At 47.7% G+C, this 19,871-nt stretch overlaps 1 protein-coding gene across 2 annotated transcripts in view; it reads right to left on the minus strand.

Annotated features, from left to right (window-relative positions):
* Nucleotides 1-19,399, minus strand: part of LOC105484568 (neutrophil cytosolic factor 2) — a 36,103-nt gene extending 16,704 nt beyond the window's left edge. The window contains exons 1-6 of one of the 2 annotated variants that reach the window (XM_011746331.3): nt 18,982-19,399; nt 15,436-15,518; nt 6,739-6,847; nt 3,310-3,444; nt 2,004-2,111; nt 669-728 (exon numbers count right to left, since the gene is read on the minus strand). In XM_011746331.3, coding sequence (XP_011744633.1) covers nt 669-728; nt 2,004-2,111; nt 3,310-3,444; nt 6,739-6,847; nt 15,436-15,518; nt 18,982-19,155 — 669 coding nt within the window. In that variant the 5' untranslated portion in view covers nt 19,156-19,399. Of the gene's footprint in view, nt 1-668; nt 729-2,003; nt 2,112-3,309; nt 3,445-6,738; nt 6,848-10,872; nt 11,283-15,435; nt 15,519-18,981 lie in introns of those variants that run through there. The other variant, XM_071076955.1, reaches the window with a different exon arrangement.
* Between the last annotated feature and the right edge of the window lie 472 nt (nt 19,400-19,871).

The raw sequence follows: 19,871 nt of genomic DNA on the forward strand, positions 1-19,871 counted from the left end.
AAAACCCACCCTCTGCTGGTGCTGACCAATGCTCTTCACCATCACAGTTTCATTGCCACAGAGTTCCTATTTTCCTCAATGTGTTTTCCCCTCTTCCCTTCGCAAGGAATCTCTGTCTGCATTTCTAGATCCACTGTCATCCAGTTCATCTGAGCCCACCTCTCCAAGCCCAGTTTGGACAGAAAAAGGTTCACTCTCAGCGCCCTGCCTGTGTTCCCGAAGGAAACGCCTGCACATGAGCAGATGGGTAGAGCCAGGAGAGCCCAAACCTCAGACCCAGGCCCCACAGGGTTCCCCACTTGCCCCGTACTCAAGAAGAGGCTTTATTAACAAGCCTTCCATAACTTGTGTTTCACCTTCCTGAGAGAATGGTTGAGGCTTCAGAGAGAGTATCAGCAGATCTCTTTAGAGACGTGAAGACTGGCATTTGTGGGGAGGCAGGAGAGTTAGCTTCAGAGGACTTGGGGTGAAGCCTGACACTGCCTTATTTCCTTACCAGCCATGGAACCCAGGACTGAGAGAGGGCAGGCAGATCCCTCAGCTGCACTGAGGGCCACTTGAAGGAGCCCTTTCAATAAGGCAGCTCAGCACACATAGTCTCTCGAATCGAATGCTTCACAGAAAGCTCTTGAGACCTAGGTCCATGGAGAAGGTCAGGATTGCCTCACCTGTGGTTGCAGAGGGGCAAACCCAGAGAAACTGTCATGATCCACTACAGACGCCACAACCTGAAATCAAGGACAGGAGGGTGTGAGGCTCTGCCAGCACGGTTTCCATTCTTCTGGCTCTCCCTCCTTGCTCATGCCCTAGACCGGTTCTCACTTGAGCCTGGTTTCAGACGTGGACAGTAACTGAGGATTAGATTCCTGATCCTCTGGATTAGGATTTCAGCAACTGAGGAAACGAGTATTCACCCAACCCCTGCTAACAGAGGCTTGCTTTCTCCTCTCTAAAAACAAATGTTTTTATTGAGGTGCAATTTGTATAACGTCAAATTACCCTTTTTTTGTTTTTGTTTTGTTTTGTTTTGTTTTGAGACAGAGTCATGCTCTGTTGCCCAGGCTGGAGTGCAGTGGCGCAATCTCAGCTCACTGCAGCCTCCGCCTTCCAGGTTCAAGTGATTCTCCTGCCTCAGCCTCCCAAGTAGCTGGGACTACAGGCATGCACCGCAGCACCTGGCTAATTTTGTATTTTTAGTAGAGACGGGGTATCACCATGTTGACCAGCCTAGTCTTGAACTCCTGACCTCATGATTCACCTGCCTCGGCCTCCCAAAGTGCTGGGATTACAGGCGTGAGCCACGACGCCCGGCCAAGACCTGGATTTAGAAGAAGTGCAATTTAAGACATAGTCTAAACACAGGGCTGTGGAAGTAGGGAAAGACTCCTCAGCCCACTAACACGTGAACTACAAGGAGCATTAATCCAAGAGGATCCCATGCTGATCTCTTTCCCCAACATATTCTTTCCATATTTGTTTTTATTATTTAGAAACAGAGTCTCACTCTGTTGCCCAGGCTAGAGTACAGTGGTGCAATCATAGTTCACTGTAGCCTTGAACTCCTGGGCTCAAGTGACCCTTTCGCCTCAGCCTCTCCACTAGCTAGGCTGGTCTCAAACTCCTGGCCACAAGTGATCCTCCCACTTCAGCCTCCCAAAGCGCTAGGATTACAGGCATGAGCCACCCTGCCCGGCCTTCTCTTCACATTTAGTGAGCTCCTCATGGCTGTGTTTTCCCTCCACTGGCTCAGTCCCCAAGACTCAGCATCCTGTGGGGAACCCTGTGGCTCTCACCCAGGGTCAAGCTGGAAGGGAGGAATGGGAGCAGCCTGGAGAAAATAAACTAGAAGTGGTTGCCTATCTTTCAACCAAACCTCTGTCCTATAAACAAGTCTCTTGTTGCCATCCCAGGGACAGAGCCACAAGGAGGCTGCCCTCTTCTCAAGAGTCCCTCCCACCTTGCTCCACATGGCCCAGGCCACAGGAGACTCAGGGGACACCTACCGTCGCCTTGCCTAGGTAATCCTTCTTGGCCAGCTGAGCCACTTGTCTCTCATTTGGTCGAAACAGCCTGCCCACAGGGATCACCACTGGCTCGTACAGCTTCTGCTTCTGTAACACAGAAAACGTAGCATTTCCTTATCTGAAAATGGGGGTGACGATGCTTGTCCTGCCTCCCTCAGCGAATAGATGCAAGAATTTATTGAGATAACCACATAGAAGCACTTTTTCCAAATGACTGTTGTCATTGCTCTAGGGTGTTAAGGTAGGAACCCCTGGTTTGAATACCACCTTCTGCTGCGAGGCCACGTGGACGTTGTTTGCTGCTATATGCCCAGCACCCTCTTTTCCCAGAGGAACTGCTCCTCTCCCTCTCTGTGTGGTGTCCGTGGGGTTCTCTAATGGTGTAGACGGCACCACCGCGACGAGGCTGGCCCGGGATTAAGTGAGGCTCATAACAGTGTTCCCTTGGATGAGTGTCTGCTGACGAGGATAGGCATATAAAGACTGACTTGAGTCCTCTTCTCTGTGTTTTAAAAATCGGATTTAAAGCTAGCCTTATTCACAAATATGCTTGAACGATGGCTAATTTTTATCACTCATTCACATAATCAAAACATTTTGTGGGCAGGCGTGGTGGCTCACCCCTATAATTCCTACACTTTGGGAGACCAAGGTGGGCAGATCACCGGAGGTCAGCAGTTCGAGACCTGCGTGGCCAACATGGCAAAACCCCATCTCTATTAAAAATACAAAAATTAGCCAGGCATGGCGGCATGCGCCTGTAATCCCAGCTACTTAGGAGGCTGAGGCAGGAGAATTGCTTGAACCCAGGAGGCGGAGGCTGCAGTGAGCCGAGATCACACCACTGTACTCCATGCTGGGCAACAGAGCGAGACTCCATCTCAAAACAAAACAAAACAAAACAAAACATTTTTGCTGAGAGCTGTTACGTGCCTAGCATTGTGCCAGGCTGTGAGGACTCAGTGGTGATCCAGCAGACATGGTGTCTGCCCTCTCAGTGCTTACAGTCTGTGCAGTGCCGCTCCAGCATCCAGTATCCTGTTCTGCATTGCCCAGGAGCCCCACTGCGAGGGCGGTGTGCTGCCAGGCCTCTGCCATCCCATACTCTAGGCCTCAGGTTCTCAGCACAGATTCAAGATCGTAAGTGGAACTATACCCTAACATCTGTGTTACCCAGACTCAGAAAGTAAAAGCACCACTTTTATGGCTTCTCAATGGCACGTCCTCTGAGACAAATGAGAATCCAGTGAAATCCTCTCCCCATCTGCATCACCAATACGCTTACCCAGACACACTCCATGGCCTTGTCGATTTTGGAATGTCTGGGCTCAGACTTCATGCTCGTGGCCAATGCTAACTGTTCTTCAGCTTTTTTCCATTCCTCCTTCTTGGCATACATGAAAGCAATGTTATATAACACCTAGAAAAGTACAGACCGCAACATAAAATTTGAGACTACTCCAAATCAAGGTGCCGGGGAAGGGCTCACACGTGTACTCCAGGAGTGTTGCTGGTGGCCTTTCTCCCTTCCTCAGCTCTCCTGGGAATATCTAAAATATAGTGCAGTTAGTCTTGCTATTGAGGTACATCAAACACAAACATGGTGTTAAGAAAACACCATGGAATGCATCAATGCAACATCATGTGTACTCTTCTAACAACCAAATAGGTTAGGAACGGACAAGAACTATTGTATACAGTGTATTCAAACCGGTTAAAAAAGAAGAAGAAGAATTGTTGTGCTGTTTTAGTGTGAGTTGCTTTAGTGAAAGAGTGACTTGATGGCCGGGCGCGGTGGCTCAAGCCTGTAATCCCAGCACTTTGGGAGGCCGAGACGGGCGGATCACGAGGTCAGGAGATCGAGACCATCCTGACTAACACTGTGAAACCCCGTCTCTACTAAAAAATACAAAAAAAAAACTAGCCGGGTGAGGTGGTGGGTGCCTGTAGTCCCAACTCGGGAGGCTGAGGCAGGAGAATGGCATAAACCCGGGAGGCAGAGCTTGCAGTGAGCTGAGATCCGGCCACCGCACTCCAGCCTGGGCGACAGAGCGAGACTCCGTCTCAAAAAAAAAAAAAAAAAAAAGAAAGAGTGACTTGCTCAAGGCTCCTTCTAGAGGCAGACACAGGGTTGGGAATAAAATACAGGTGTGTGGCCTTCCAGTCCAGCTCCTGCCACTGCGCCTAGGCTTAAACACTGGACAGGTACAGGGCAGGAAGAGGGATCAAGATGCAACCTCCTGTACCAGCACCAGCAGAACCTGGCCCAGACCATGTGAGTAAAAGACTAATGTAGCAACACAGGCCAGGCACAGTGGCTCACGCCTGTAATCCCGGCACCTTGGGAGGCCAAGACGGGTGAATCACTTGAGGTCAGGAATTCAAGATCAGCCTAGCCAACACAGAGAAACCCTGTCTCTACCAAAAATACAAAAATTAGCTGGGCATGGTGGCAGGCACCTGTAATTCCAGCTTCTTGGGAGGCTGAAACAGGAGAATTGCTTGAACCCAGAAGACAGAGGTTAGCACAGAAGCCAGGGGCACCTTCGCCTGAGGTGGGGAGGGAATGGTAAATGCAACAGTAGTCATACTTTTCCAGGTGTTGAGTTGGGCTGTGGTTCTTGAGTGTTTATATTTATGCTTCACAATATACACACAGAATCAAATAATCATTTGGATGCATTACCAAGATCTAAAAAAAATGGCTTGACTGAAAGAAATGTTTTAAATAGGACATATGGAAATGAGGGGGTGTGACATTTGAGGCTAGATGATAAAATACATTGACACTCTGTCTTGCCCTTGGGTCACTTGCTCTCAGAGGCGCCAGCTGCCATGTCATGACAAGACTTTAGGCAACCCTAGAGAGAAGTTCATGCAGCGACGAACTGAGGCCTCCTGCCAACAACGACGTGAACTTGCCAAACTCAGACAGGTGGCAGGATTGGTGTTTCTGTGGCATTAGCGGCTGGTGCTGAATGGTGGGGGCCAGGATGAACCCCAGAAGTGGAACCTGGACTCCTTTCAGGCCTATTTCTGAGAGTCAGTGAGCTACTACTGCCTTCTGAACTCGTTGGCTTCTCCAGCCCACTCCTGACCTTGTGTGCAGAAAGAAAGAACTCAGATCATTTAAAACTTCCTATTTGGTTCTCAGCCGCCTTCTTTTAAGACATTTTCCTGCAATCAGTCTTTATGAACTGATGATGAGAATAACCTTGACACTCTTCAAAAATAATAATGTGATTCTCAGAAGCCAGGATCATACCACATCAGGAAGAGAAGGATTATAAGTAGGGAAATGACTGGAAGGTCCCATGTGACAAAGAAGGCCTTAGACCCTGAAAAGTTCAGCTTTACTTGCAGAGAGGGTCACTCAGTCAGTATTTTCTGTCCTCCCAGAGCCATTTTAACCCCAGCTCCAGGGGAAACATTCCTCCCACGGAATTGTACTTTGATGCTGCTGTGACATAATCCTTTTTCTAGAGCCACTTGTCCCCCAACTTTTTAATCTGTATAAGTGGCTGTCATTGGCTTATCGTCAATGTCTGGAGGTATTTTAGTTGTCACATTGGATGGGGAGTGGTGGTGGCAGTGCTACTAGCATCTAAACGCTAGAGATGCTGTCAAAGTTCCCACAATGCACAGGATGCACCACAACCCCTCTCGCTTCCACCACAATACAAGATTGTCTGGTCCAACACATTAACAGAGCTACGACTAAGAAACCCTGCTGGAGAAGCTGGCCAAATGGCAGCCAATTCCCACTGCAAAGCCCCATCTTCCCAGACTGTGAGAAGTGAAGTTCGTTGCTAGCTTGCTGCAGAGTAGAGGTGGGGCCACATGTCCCCAGGGGCCGAGGGTGGCTACAGACTCTATTATTAGCCCCGAGCGACCCTGGGAACACTTGACTTCTTGTGCCTGAGAAACTAAAGCAAGGGGACTTTTGTCAGCGATTTTTCTAAAGAAAAGTCTGTGACATTTACAGGAATTTTGGTTTTCAAAACTGCTAGTATATATTTGGAAGTAGGAGGGGTGGGAAGGGCCAACTGGAAAAAGTAAATGAACCTGCGAAGTCAAAGCCAGTCATGTCTCTCCCTTTTGATAACAGAGAAAAGAAGTTGTTCTGCAGAAATCTTTACCTAAATATGTGCCTTGAGCTGTTCTTTGAGCAAGAGGGGACAGATTTATTCCAAATTATCCTCACTCTCTCTTTAGGTATCAATCAAGTACATGGGGTAAGAACCATGGATAGTTAAGAGTGTGGTCTATAAACCTGAGAACTGAGCAAGGTTCTGGCAGGTCCTGCATGGACAATGAACTCATGATTTTGGATTTACTAGCAAAATGCTGAACAAATAGCTTGTCAATCTGAATTGCTAAACAAAACATGCAAATTATCATGAATATTTCCACAAGCCAACACACTCGTGTCCAGCCTCCCTTCAGAGAGCCCAGTGGGCTCATTTTTGCATGGTCCTTTGCGCTTCACATTTATAAAATGTATGCCCCCAGGTAACTGATGACAATGCCTTGATGAGCCTGAAATAATCCATCTCAGTCTTTTCTTCAAGGAAAATCTGAGTCTCAAGGCAGAGGAGGTAAAATGGCTTTTCCGAGCTCCTGGAGGTGTCAACAGATCACTGTGCATCTGAACTGTCAGCTGTCCATCCAGCCATGATCCCCGCCTGCCCAGGCCAGGCCCCGTTCTCCTTACCTCACAGGCAAACAGCTTGAACTGGAGCCCCAGGATCTTATAGTCTATCAGCTGGTTCCCTCGAAGCTGAATCAAGGCTTCTTTAAGGTCTTTGATAGCCAAATCGTATCTGCAGAACAGAGGGAGAAAATACAGCAGTCTAGTGCATGGAGGAATCAATGCAGCATAAAATGTGAGTCTGTTTCTGTCTTCCCCATCTATTTCACTGGGACAAGAAGCCTTTCAGTTCCTTTTGACCCATTCTAGTTTTCAGCAATCCTGAGCCCAAGTATTCTACAGAACTCCTTGGGAATGGTGCTCCACCCAGGGCTGTGCCTCACAGCAACCCTGAGCGCCTCGTCCTGGACAGTCACAGGGAGTTTCTTCTCTATTGACTGCATACAACTGTCACCTTTCTGACAACCTGGCTTCTCGCTTTCCAGTGAAGCTCTCATTCTCTCTTGAGAGCTCCAAGCAGAGCCAGCACCTGCCCCCAGCCTGTGTCCCTGCAGAGTGTTCAGAGCTGATTTGGAATACTGCTCACTCCTGGCTCCCACCATCAGGCCAGGCCAGCCTGGCACAGCTCAGAGGGGCCCCTTCTCACAGCTGCCACCATCACCCCCCTGCCCACTGCCTTCGCCCATGGCTTCTTTTGAGTTCAGCTTAGAGCTTGGTTTTGTGGTGTTGTTTCCTCATCGCCCCCACTTCTGCCTCCTCCCCACACTTTGGAAAAGAAAAAAACAACCACTTAAGCTATATAGTATTTCCTCCTTTTTTTTTTTTTTTTTTTTTTTTTTTGAGACAGGGTCTCACTCTGTTGCCCAGGCTGGAGTGCAGTGGCAGGATTTCAGCTCACTGCAAGCTCCACCTCCCGGGTTCAAGTGATTCTCCTGCCTCAGCCACCTGAGTGGGACCTAGCTGGGACTACAGGTGAGCCCCACCATGCCCGGCTAATTTTTTATATTTTAAGTAGAGACCAGGTTTCACCATGTTGGTCAGGCTGGTCTCAAACTCCTGACCTCAATTGATCTGCGCGCCTTGGTCTCCCAAAAGTGCTGGAATTACAGGCATAAGCCACCATGCCCGGCCCCAGATAGTTTTTCTAATGCTGCTCCCACTGCCTTGTGCTGCTGGATCGGCGTGAAGCTGACTGGCTCAAGGTATATCAGGGCTGCTGTCCTGGGACTTGTAGCAGAGAATGGGAGCTGGCCACATCAGTGGGACCCACAGGCATGTGGGTGGGACCTGGACACACAGTCCTGAGGATGCTGGCCCGGGCCTTGACCATGGGCTCCACAGAAGCCCTGGTGGAAGGGAGACATTGCTGGGAAATAGGGAGTGGGAGCAGCAGGCACAAGCTACCCATCCCGGCTACCCTCAGCCTCCTGACCTGGCAGGAACAAATCTGGCTGCCTGGTTGTGGCTCACACCTGGGCAAGTGGACTGTAAGTCTGTGAGTCCCTAGTCCACCATCTGACCCGGAGCTGCCAACCTGGCTTCTCGTGGAGATAAGTCTGGAATGTGGACACGGGCTGGCAGGAATCCTCGAGAGGCAGTGTGGTGTAGCGAAGGGGCCAGGAGCCAGAGTCCAGATCCAACAGCTCTGCCACTAACTGGGGGACCCTAGCAAGTCACTTCCCTGGCCTGAAGTGCCACGCCAACATTATGGCAGCATATTGTATACAGGGACATGTTACATGCACAGAACATAGCATATAGGGAGCTTGCCAGTATATGGATCCCATTTCTGGAGTCAAAGCCACCTGGACTTGAGTCTTGGCTCTGTCACTTACTGTCTGGTGAGAAAGGGCAAGTTACCTAACTTCCCTAAGTCTGTTTCCCCATCTTTAGAATAAGAGAATAATGACAGCATATACCTCACAGGGTCACTGTGAGAAATAAAGGAGATGAAGCATTTGGGTACTTCAGACAGTACCTGGCACACACAGTAATTTATTACTGTTGTTGTTGTTATTTTACTTTCTTTAGCTCTAACACTCTACCAATTAATCCATACACCAGCCACTTACTACATGCTTACTTAAAGCTCCATGCCATATAAGCTATTGTCAGGATATTTTAAAAATACGTGATGTAGAAGCTGGAACTCTGATCTCAAGGAAGTTTAGAGCTGAGCACAAGGGCTGGTTGGTCAAGACAATCATAAGGAATGGGTGCTAGTGTGACTGGGGGAGAAGCCATCACTGTTAGGGTTGAGGTAAGTCACACAGCGGCAGCAGTGGCTATGCGGGAAATAAGAGAAGAGAGCTTGGGTGTGAAATAGGAAGCTGGCTTTCTCTAGTATCCCCGTTAATAAAGATGATTGTAAAATCTACTAAATGCATGCAGGCCATTCTTTAAGTAGCAATGGGCCTTTCATGTCTTTTCCACGCATCTTTCTGGGCTCCTGGAAAGATGAATAAGGTACCCAGAAGTACCCCAGAAATCAGGTTCCTCTTTCTAAGCCAGAAGGTGGGGTAACTAGCTTCAATTCACTGAGCCACTGAGCCTCTTCCACCATGAAGGGGACAGACAGAAGCAGAGGTTTCCTGTTCCCTGGCAGCTGCAGTTTCCACTGTGTTCTATTGCCTGTTTGGGAGCTCGCTGAAGGTCTCAGAGGGCACACACTTTACATGCCGTCAGCATTAACCTACCAACGCACCTTCCTCCCTGCTGAGCTGGCTAAGCAGATGGATTTCAGCTGGGAAGTGACACCACCTGGGTCTATCTGGCATTGCCCAGCAAAATCCTCCTAATAATTCCCTAGCCCATCAAGATGTCTGCAGAGGCCCAGTGCAATGGCTCACACCTGTAATCCCAGCACTTTGGGAGGCTGGGGCAGGTGGATCACCTCAGGTCAGGAGTTTGAGACCAGCCTGGCCAACATGGTGAAACCCCCGTCTCTACTAAAAATACTAAAAAATTAGCTGGGTGTGGTGGTGCATGCCTATAGTCTCAGCTACTCAGGAGGCTGAGGCAGGAGAATCACTTGAACCCAGGAGGCAGAGGTTGAAATGAGCCAAAATCACGCCACTGCACTCCAACCTGGTTGACAGAGCGACACTCTGGAAAAAAAAAAAAAAAAAGGTGTCTACAGATTTGGGCCTGGTGGGAGAGAGAGAGAAAGAACTGACAAGTTATTCAGAGCATTTGCTTTGTTTTAAAGACAGCGTGGATCTGCCCGGGCAATATGGCAAAACCCTATCTCACTAAAAGTACAAAAAATTAGCCAGGCATGGTGGTACGTGCCTGTAGTCCCAGCTACTCGGGAAGCTGAGGTTGGAGAATCACCTGAGCCCAGGAAGTCAAGACTGCAGTGAGACGCGATTGCACCACCCCACTCCAGCCTGGACGACAGAATGAAATCCTGTCTCAAAAAAAAAAAAAAAAAAAAAAAAAAAAAAAAAAAAAAAAGAAAGAAAGAAAGAAAGAAAAGAAAGAAAACCCAACAACCAAAAAAACAGGGTGGGGCCAGGGGCTGAGGCTTGAGCCTGCAGTTCCAGTTACTCTGCCAGAGGCTGGGGCAGGAGGATCACTTGAGCCCAGGAGTTTGAGGCCAGCCCGGACAATACAGTGAGACCCTTCTCTAAAAAAAAGATTACTTATTTTATTTATTAATTTTGTTATAGAGACAGGGTCTCACTATGTTGCTCAGGCTGGTCTCGAACTCCTGGGTTCAAGCAATCCTCCCACCTCAGCCTCCCAAAGTACCAAGACTGCAAGTGTGAGCCACTGCACAGGGCCTAATTAATTAATTTTTAAAACAGGGAGGGGGCATCCTTGCTCAGTGTCCTATTTAAACATGTCTCTGAAAGCATCGGCCTGCTTCCCAGCCCCCTCCCTCCCTGCTGCAAGCCTCTCTTCGGCCTTTCCACTTGTTTACCCAGAGCTGCAGCCCTGAAGGGGGTTCTGCTTTGACACACAGCTCTTTTCCCACTGTACAGGGTCGCGATAAGCTCAGTATGAGAATCCCAAAATAGCACTCAGCGCTGTGTGCCCGTGGCCCGCGCTGCCGCAGCCCCTGCCTCCCTCTAGCCCTTCTTCAGTGGTTCTCTTCGGGGCCATTTGGAAGCATCCCCCAGGAGGCAGCCAAGGTGCTGGCAGCTTCCCGCTGGGCTCTGCTGGGCTGGGCGTGGGTGCTTTCTTCACACTCACACTTCAGTGACACCCCATGGGGCGCCTTGACTGCACCCAAAGCCCGCTCTCCTCCCAGGCAGGGTATCCACCAGCTGAAGCAGCGACGTTGCCATAGCTTTTCACAAGCTCCAGGCTTGAGAGAGTTTATAATTCCCATTTCTGTAATACTCCTGGGAGGTTTCTTAGGAACCGCTGAAGTGAACTGCTTGTTCCCGTGCTGCCAGTGCCCCATGCGTCCAGAGTCCGCAGCTCATACACCTGCACCCAGGATAATGGAATCTCAGCAAGCTGAAAGAACGTCCAAACATCAGACACCTTTGGGAGGCTGCAGTGGCTGCTGTGACAGAGGTTTGGGCCCACTCCCTTTCCTGTTTCCAAGTCAGCAGGGAGAAGGCTTTGCTATGGAGCCTCGTTAAGCCAGCTCCACGGAATGGGTCTCACCCTTATTGTCATGCCCTAGGATTCATAAGGCACAGGATCTGAAAGACAGCTCTGAGCCCCTGTGCCTTTCAGATGACAAGGCTGGGCCAGAGAGGCAAGACAGCTTGGCCGTGGTCATCACTGAGACTCCGCCTGCCTTTTCAGAAATGTGCTCTAACTTTGTTCTGTTGGAACTTCATAATGACGGAAGAGCAATACAAAAACATATGAAAGTGGGGGAAATAGAAGGAAATAGAGGGGGGAAAAAACTCCATCCATAACATTATCAGCCTTAAACAATTGCGTTTTGTAATCTGAGGGAATTCCTTTTTTCTTTTTTTCCAGACAGAATCTTGCTCTGTTGCCCAGGCTGGAGTGCAGTGGTGTCTTCTCGGTTCACTGTAACATCTGCCTGCCAGGTCCAAGCTATTCTCCTGCCTCAGCCTCCCAAGTAGCTGGGATTACAGGCACCTGCTACCATGTGCTGCTAATTTTTTGCATTTTTAGTAGAGACGGAGTTTCGCTATGTTGGCCAGGCTGGTTTCGAACTCTTGACCTCAGGTGATCCACCCACCTTGGCCTCCCAAAGTGCTGAGATTACAGGTGTGAGCCACCGTGCCCGCCAATCTGAGGGAATTTCTATCCCACACATTAAGAAGTACTTTCTCTAGCCCCCATCCCACTTACTTAAAACTACCTTTTACAGCACTTACCCGCTTCTGCCTTGCATTACAGTTACTGGTGTTCTTGACTTGTTTCCCCTTTTTAATTTATAAGTCCCTTGAAACAGACTATATTTTGCTCACTTTTATTTAATCCAACACTCATTTATTGAGTAACTACTATGCTGGATACTGAAATACAAGCATGAGTAAGTAAAGATTTCTTCTCTTACGAAATTCGTAGAGTAGTGGAGAAGACAAATACGTACAGGGAGCAAATATCTGTCATGGGCCAGACATGTTACAAAAGGAGGCTCAAAAGAGGGAGTGGGCACTGCCCTAGTGGTTGGGCGTGGCTGGGGCAAAGGCACGGAGGATGCATGAGTGGGCGGCAGCAACTGGACCACATAAGAACAGGCAAGGGAATTTGGCTTTTATCCTGTAGTCATGGAAGCCACTGGAAGTTCTCACACAGATTGCATTGTTTGTTTTTTTACAAGATCACTCTGGAATACGAATGGAGGGGACAAGAGCAGTGGCTGGGAAATCAGTTTGGAAGTGACTGCAGTAGTCCTGGTGAAAAATGAGGGTCTCAACCAAGGTAGTGCTAGTGGGGATGGAGAGAAATAGGTGGATTTAAGAAATATTTAAGAGGTCAACCTGATGAGGTTTAGAGAAAGAGACATTCCCTGGATGGATCCCAGGTACAGATTCCATGAGAAATGGAGGCCAGCCGTATGGGAGAGGGTGGCCTTGCCCAGGAATGGATCCTCAAGGTTCACTTACGGACTTCTGTATCCATAGTCCCTGAATTGTACATAAACGAATGTGTGTGCTTGCGAGTGTATTTCTGGAAACACATTTTGCCATTTAACAACCACTGCTGCAGTCGTAAAAGGGAAAAGGGTCAAGAACAGAACTTCAAAGGGAATACCAACACCTAGGGAATTGCGCAAGAGAGCCGGCTTGAGGTTGAGATTAGTGCCTCATTTGTATAATTTCCTCATTGTTGAATTACAGATAAAACTTGGTAGATTTTTCTCTCAGGTGTAACTATTAATATTACCAATCACAGATTAATTGAATCCTGGGTCTTACTTTTAGACCTTTCCAAGATCTTTCTAATCACTCAAAACCGTAGCCTTCCAGATCCTGGGACTCACGGGCATTTTTTGGAGGAAATTCTTTCTGGGAGCCTTCACTCTTTTGCCGGTTAGTATCTCTTCTTTATAGGCTATTAGAGCTCACTAAGGAATGGCCTTCGAGTTTGTGTTTTGAGATTTAAGATCGGCTGAACGATTTGTTGTTAGGCCTCCCTGCATGTTCTATAGTCTGGAGATGGGGTAGCGGGGAGTGAGAAAGAGAAGGATGTTAAGAGAGGGGACAGGCAGTTAGACGGAGGCAAGGTGTCAGTCAAGATAAACACCTGCTGTACCAAAATATCTCATGTGTCCATAAATATATACACCTACTGCGTACCCACAAACATTAAAATAAAAAAAGTAAAATTAAAAAAAGTTTATAAAGTCATAATAAATATGTCACATTAAATATGGGGGGAAGAAAAAGCTAAATGCCTGGATATCTTCCCCCAATCCCAGGCTCTCTTTCTCCCCAGATTGCCATTGTGTCTGGTTTTTCTTTTAGAAAAGACTTCACTTCTACTTTCACTTCTTCAGGTAACTAACTGCATCTACATCTTTAAAGTCCTTTGAGCACCTTGTGGTTGCCCTTAGCAACAGCTGCATACACAGGTTTTACAGGCTGTTTCTGACCAAACCATAGGATCAAAGCCTTTCAGGGTGGAAGAGAATCAGAGCCCAGCCCTCTGTCTGATGTCTGGACATCATCTACAATCTCCCTGCTGCTCCATCCATGCCTGGCCTCACCCTCACCCCACTCACACCATGCACAGACCATTTTCACTGTCAGAAAGTTCTTTATTAGGCCAGGCTCGGTGACTCATGCCTGTAATCCCAGTACTTTGGGAGGCTGAGGTGGGTGGATCACAAGGTCAGGAGTTCGAGATCAGCCTGGCCAACATGGTGAAATCCCGTCTCTACTGAAAATACAAACATTAGCAGGATGTAGTAGCGGGCGCCTATAATCCCAGCTACCCAAGAAGCTGAGATAGGAGAATTGTTTGAACCTGGAAGGCAGAGGTTGCAATGAGCCAAGATCACGCCACTGCACTCCAGCCTGGGCGACAGGGCGAAACTCCGTCTCAAAATTAACAAAAAAAAGTTCTTCATCAGCCTGAGCCAAATTCCTTTTCCCTAGAACTTATGCACACTGGTGGAACAATTTCTACAAAGGGTCAGTTTCCCATCCCCCCAAACATTTGAAATTATCACTTAGAATTTTTTCCTTTGTTATTTGTTATGAGATATTTGTGCAGGATGAGAGGGAGGAAAAATTGAGATTAACTTTCATTTTGAATTTATTAATATTTGTACTAATTATTCCATGTTGACTATAAACAAACCTAAAAATACAGATAGGGTGATAGAAGAAAATGGATTTTCCTATAATCCCACTATCCAGAGAGAATTATTGATAACATTTTGGTCTATGGCCTTCCAGACTTTATTTTGTGATACAGAAATGGGACTATACTATACACACTGTTTTGAAATCTGTTTTTAAATTTAACATCTGGCTGGGCACTGTGGCTCACGCCTGTAATCCCAGCACTTTGGGAGGCTGAGGTGGGCAGATCACCTGAGGTCGGGAGTTCGAGACCAGCCTGACCAACATGGAGAAACCCCATCTCTACTAAAAATACAAAATTAGCTGGGCATGGTGGCGCATGCCTGTAGTCCCAGCTACTCGGGAGGCTGAGGCAGGAGAATCATTTGAGCCCGGGAGGCGGAGGTTGCAGTGAGCTGAGATCGCACCCTTGCACTCCAGCCTGGGCAACAAGAGTGAAACTCCGTCTAGGGGAAAAAAAAGAAAAAAAAATTAATGTCTACTGCAAACGTTTTCTGTATAAGTGCATATGCTACTTACTTACCTGTATTAATTTGTTCTTATAATGTTAATTTCTATTATTGTTTTTGCAGCTGAATTATGTTTCCTCAAATGGATTAAACCAGGTTTTGAAAATGCATTTTGCTGGGATGAAGCCAGGTTTTGATGCAGTTTCATGATCATCCCCATACTGTGACAGCTGAGCACCTCATAGGAGACCTCCATGGGTGACCCCATCAGGGACACTGGTGGGGTGCCACACCAGCTGAGTATCAGGCCCGTGGTGGTTACCTAGACTCATTGTGCCTGTGACATAGCTGGTTTATAATCTGGCGGCAGACCTGCCTTCCCTCCCCAGTGAGAACTCCTGCCTCACCTGCTGCTTTATTGCATAACTGTCCCCATAAGGGCCAGTCACATTTCCCAGCAGAGGCTGGGAAGCTACTTCTCAAACACCAAGTCAGCAACACTGAGACCCCTTAGGTTTCTCTTTGAAATTCTCCAGTTGGTGCAACATGGAACCACTTACTTCTCTGTTTGGTAGTAGAGCATCCCTCGTTGGAAGTAAGCCACTGCCAAATGCTTGTCTCGGTTAATGCTTTTGGTAAAGGCCTGAGGAGAGAAGGGTCCAGACATGGCCATGATGCAAGGCAGCGAGGAGGTGTGAGATAAGCCACGGCTCACAGAACCCTAGCCCCCTGCGGTGCCCGGCTCTCCTGTCTGCCCTCCTCGGCACCTCGAGGCCCACCCTGTGCTCTCACGGTGCATTCCGCTTCACTCTCACATTTATTTAGGAGCTCGAGTCTGGGACAGTGGTGTGCATCCCTTGCATCGTCATTTCAGTTCTGCTGTGGATCTACAAAACATTCCTGGAGCCATACATATTCCATCTGATTTCCGCTTTTGTTAGTCATATATGGCCTAGAAAAGCTACACAAGAATCCAATAATGGCCCGGTGCAGTTGCTCACACCTGTAATCCCAGAACTTTGGGAGGCCAAGGCAGGTGGATCACTTGAGCCCAGGAGTTCAAGACCAACCTGGGCAAAATAGTGAGACCCCATCTCTATGAAAAATTTAAACATTAGTCAGGTGTGGTGGCACATGCCTGTGGTCCCAGCAACTTGGGGGACTGAGGTGGGTCGATCGCTTGAGCCCAGGAGGCGGAGACTGCCATGAGCTGTGACGGCACCACTGCACTCCAGCCTGGGCGGCAAAATGAGGCACCCTGTCTCAAAAAAAAAAAGAAATCCAATGATACAAATAAAGACAAAGTAGACTATAAGGGTGCAGACACTAAGGGATTATCTCCAACAGAAATCTTAGATTAAAAAGGACTAAAGCGTTTTCCCAAAGGAGCTCATCATTTTAAAAATGGACTTGATAATATGAAGCACCTTCTTTGTAACTGTCTCTGACCTTCTCTGAGAGTAGAATTCCGAATAGATAGTTTAGACGTTTACCTGATACTAATAAAAAATACATAATATCTATATTTAAAATATAGTGAGTTATATTTAATGACCTCATTCCCGAGTTCCTTTTTCATTAGTGTAACTTTCATTTCTATTATTGCTGTTTTAATAATACGATTAGATAGAAGCTTTGAACCAGTAGACACTATGTTACTAAATCAGTACTTTAAAATTTTTGGTCTTCTGTCTTTCATTCATACGAATTTAACTGCTGTTTGCTCTAATTTCTTTGAGTTCTCTTAGTTTGAGTAGAGTACAATTTTACTGTGAAACAATGCAGCGAGACTGTGTTGTGAAGTGAAGGTAGAGTTTTTAGAGGTGATAATGATGTGAAACATAAAGATACAATTCCTGTGCAACACAACGGAGCACCTTGTCCAGGAGAGTAGTAATAACTATTTATTGCTCCCTGGAAGATAAAAAAGATAGGGAAATAGGAGAAGCTTCTTTGAAAAATGAAACATCATTAGCCGGGCTTGGTGGTGCATGCCTGTAATCCCAGCTACTTGGGAGGCTGAGGCAGGAGAATCGCCTGAACCAGGGAGGCGGAGGTTGCAGTGAGCTGAGATCGCACCACTGCACTCCAGCCTGGGTGACAGAGTGAGATCCATCTCAAAAAAAAAAAAAAAAAAGAAGAAAGAAAGAAAGAAAAAGCCGGGCGCGGTGGCTCAAGCCTGTAATCCCAGCACTTTGGGAGGCCGAGGCGGGCGGATCACAAGGTCAGGAGATCGAGACCATCCTGACTAACACGGTGAAACCCCGTCTCTACTAAAAAATACAAAAAAAAACTAGCCGGGCGAGGTGGCAGGCGCCTGTAGTCCCAGCTACTCGGGAGGCTGAGGCAGGAGAATGGCGTAAACCTGGGAGGCAGAGCTTGCCGTGAGCTGAGATCCGGCCACTGCACTCCAGCCTGGACGACAGAGCGAGACTCCGTCTCAAAAAAAAGAAAGAAAGAAAGAAAAAATGATATCTAATGTAATAATGAAATTCTAACCTTTGTTGCATTTCTTCTATTCCTGTGAATGTACTGAACATTCAGTTTAAATAAATAATAAAATTTATTGCAAATGAAAATAATTAAAATATTATATACATTGTTATATTTGTTTACTATACAAACATTCCATGAGTAGTATACAATTAAAATGATAACAAGTAAGAATGCATATAAATGCTAGTAGGAAGGGCTCAAGCAGGAAAACAAAGAAAGGCAGAGGGAATGAGAAGGCTAGAAGCAGAGGAATGCCAGGAGAAACAGAGACATGTGGGAGTGAAGGCCTGGGAGCTGAGAGGTGAGTGGTGGCCCACGCAACCTCGCCAAGGATCCCATATCCAGGCCAAGGCAGGAGGCCACAGTCGCTGCTGGCATAGCCGTGCCCAGACTAGCTGCCAATCTCTTCCCCCAGACAATGTACATTTTGTGTCCATCAGCCCTCAGAATGTGTGGTGCTGTTCACTCAGCCCCTCAACAGGCCCCTGAGAGGAGGTGGGGCCACTGTCCTCCCTCCAGCCAGAGGCAGGGAGTCCTGGCATGCTCTGCCTTGGAGCCTGAGATTGACTTGTCAAGCTATGTGAGAACATTTCAGTCACTTCTCTGTCTTCCTGTCAGGAGGGTGTGGCTGAGGCTTGTTTACCTGCTGTTGGAGTGTGGAAGGCACTGGTTCTTTAAGGGACCTGGGGAGTCAGCCATTTGTCCACACATCCACACTTTGCAAAGACTGGCAGTAAACGGTAAAAATAATAGCTAACTCTTATACAGTGGTGTGAAGTTCCATAGGACATTAATAGTTTGGCATCTCACTTAATTTTCATGATATTTAGAAACTCAGGAAGCTGAAAGCCAGATGTCTACACAGACTACATAGCTTGCTTAAGACTGAAAGTCCAGAGAGAGGCAGAGGCTAGGATTTGATCCACACCCTTCCCACCTTACCACGACCAATCCAAAAAATAATTATTGAGAATGCTTACCTCCATACTACGGTATTTGAGTGAGAAAACATAACGAAAAAGATGCGAGACATCCCACACCATGCCCCCAGCAGATATCACTAATCAACCACAGTACAATTTCCTCTTGCCAGCCTCGGCATCCTTAAAGGGGTCTCCTTTATAATTGATCAGAATTGTCACTTGGGGTAAAAGCTATATTTTGTAAATGCCTCCCTTAAATCTCTTGAACAGGCAAAGTCAACACACATGAAAATCTTGGAAAGCAAAAGGAGGTGCCTTAGAATCAATAATCAGGTGTAAAGTGCTGGGATAGATAGAGATTCTGTGCCCAGAAGGAGTTCTGTGTAGAAGAAAGTACGACTAGGGCAGCTTTCACAAAGGTGTTAAAGATACTTGTGGAATGATTTTAATTTAGAAGATGGAGAAAGACGCAACCCTGGCTGCCCCTCAGAACCACCTGGAAAGCTTTTAAAACTGGCTGCCTGGGGCCTCTCCCAGACCAGTTAAATCAGGCTGTCTAGGGGTGGAGCTTGGACAACTTTTGTTCTTTCCAATCTCCCCAGAGGTTAGATTTCTGAAATGCAATGGGGTTGAGAATCATAATAACAAATGCACAGAGGAGGCCCGGAAAGAGGCACCTCCACTCACCTTCTCTGCTTCAGTCATGTTTTTCAGGATAGTGTGCATGCAGCCAATGTTGAAGCAAATCCGGGAGTGGGGGTCCTGGACGGCACTGAAGGCGTCCAGGGCTCCCTTCCAGTCCTTCTTGTCAGCTGCCAGCACCCCTTCATTCCAGAGGCTGATGGCCTCTGCCAGGGACATGATCAGGTAGAAACCAGGAGGCCAAGAGAGCTGCCAGGAGACAGGGAGAAGATAGGTTGGGGCGTCTCCCCCAGCAGGGCTGCCGTAGTGGCCCCCAAGGTGTTCACTTTCCGGGCCAGATGAGTAGAATGGGGCCCAGCCTCCCTTAAGATAACTTCTCAGTGTTGCAAATGCATCAGGAAATGTCCCCACCTTTTGACAACTGACTCATAACCCTACCATGAGAGAGAAAAGGAAAGAAGCAGAGAGAGAGGGTGAGTGGGGGTGGAGTGTGGAGGAGAGAGGAAGTACATCAGATGCTGCCTGAAGGATCAGTTCCCCAAAATGCTTCTGCTCTGTCACCCAGCTCCTCCTCTCTCTCCCACTCCTGTTCTGTGGTAGCTTCTGGCCAAAGCTCTGCTTCTAGAGCGAGGGCAACCTTGACAGGCAGAGGAACCCCCCTGACGCCCCTGGTGATAGTGACAGGAGGCAGCCAAATGTCTAGGCAGATAGGGGCAGGTCCCTGCTGAAACCCCACCTTCAAGCCAAAAACAGCCTGAAGGCTGAAACACTAGGCTGCTGGTCCCAAATGAAACCCATGACCTAGAGTGAGAACTTCTGTTCCTGTTTGTCTGCTCTTTCCCAATTAATTCTTTCTGACTAATGCCTTTTAACCAATTGAATGTTGCCTTTTCCAGCACTACCTACGACCTGCCCCTCCCCTATTCTGAGCCCAT

The sequence above is a fragment of the Macaca nemestrina genome, chromosome 1, assembly GCF_043159975.1.
Source record: "Macaca nemestrina isolate mMacNem1 chromosome 1, mMacNem.hap1, whole genome shotgun sequence".
Taxonomy (NCBI): domain Eukaryota; kingdom Metazoa; phylum Chordata; class Mammalia; order Primates; family Cercopithecidae; genus Macaca; species Macaca nemestrina.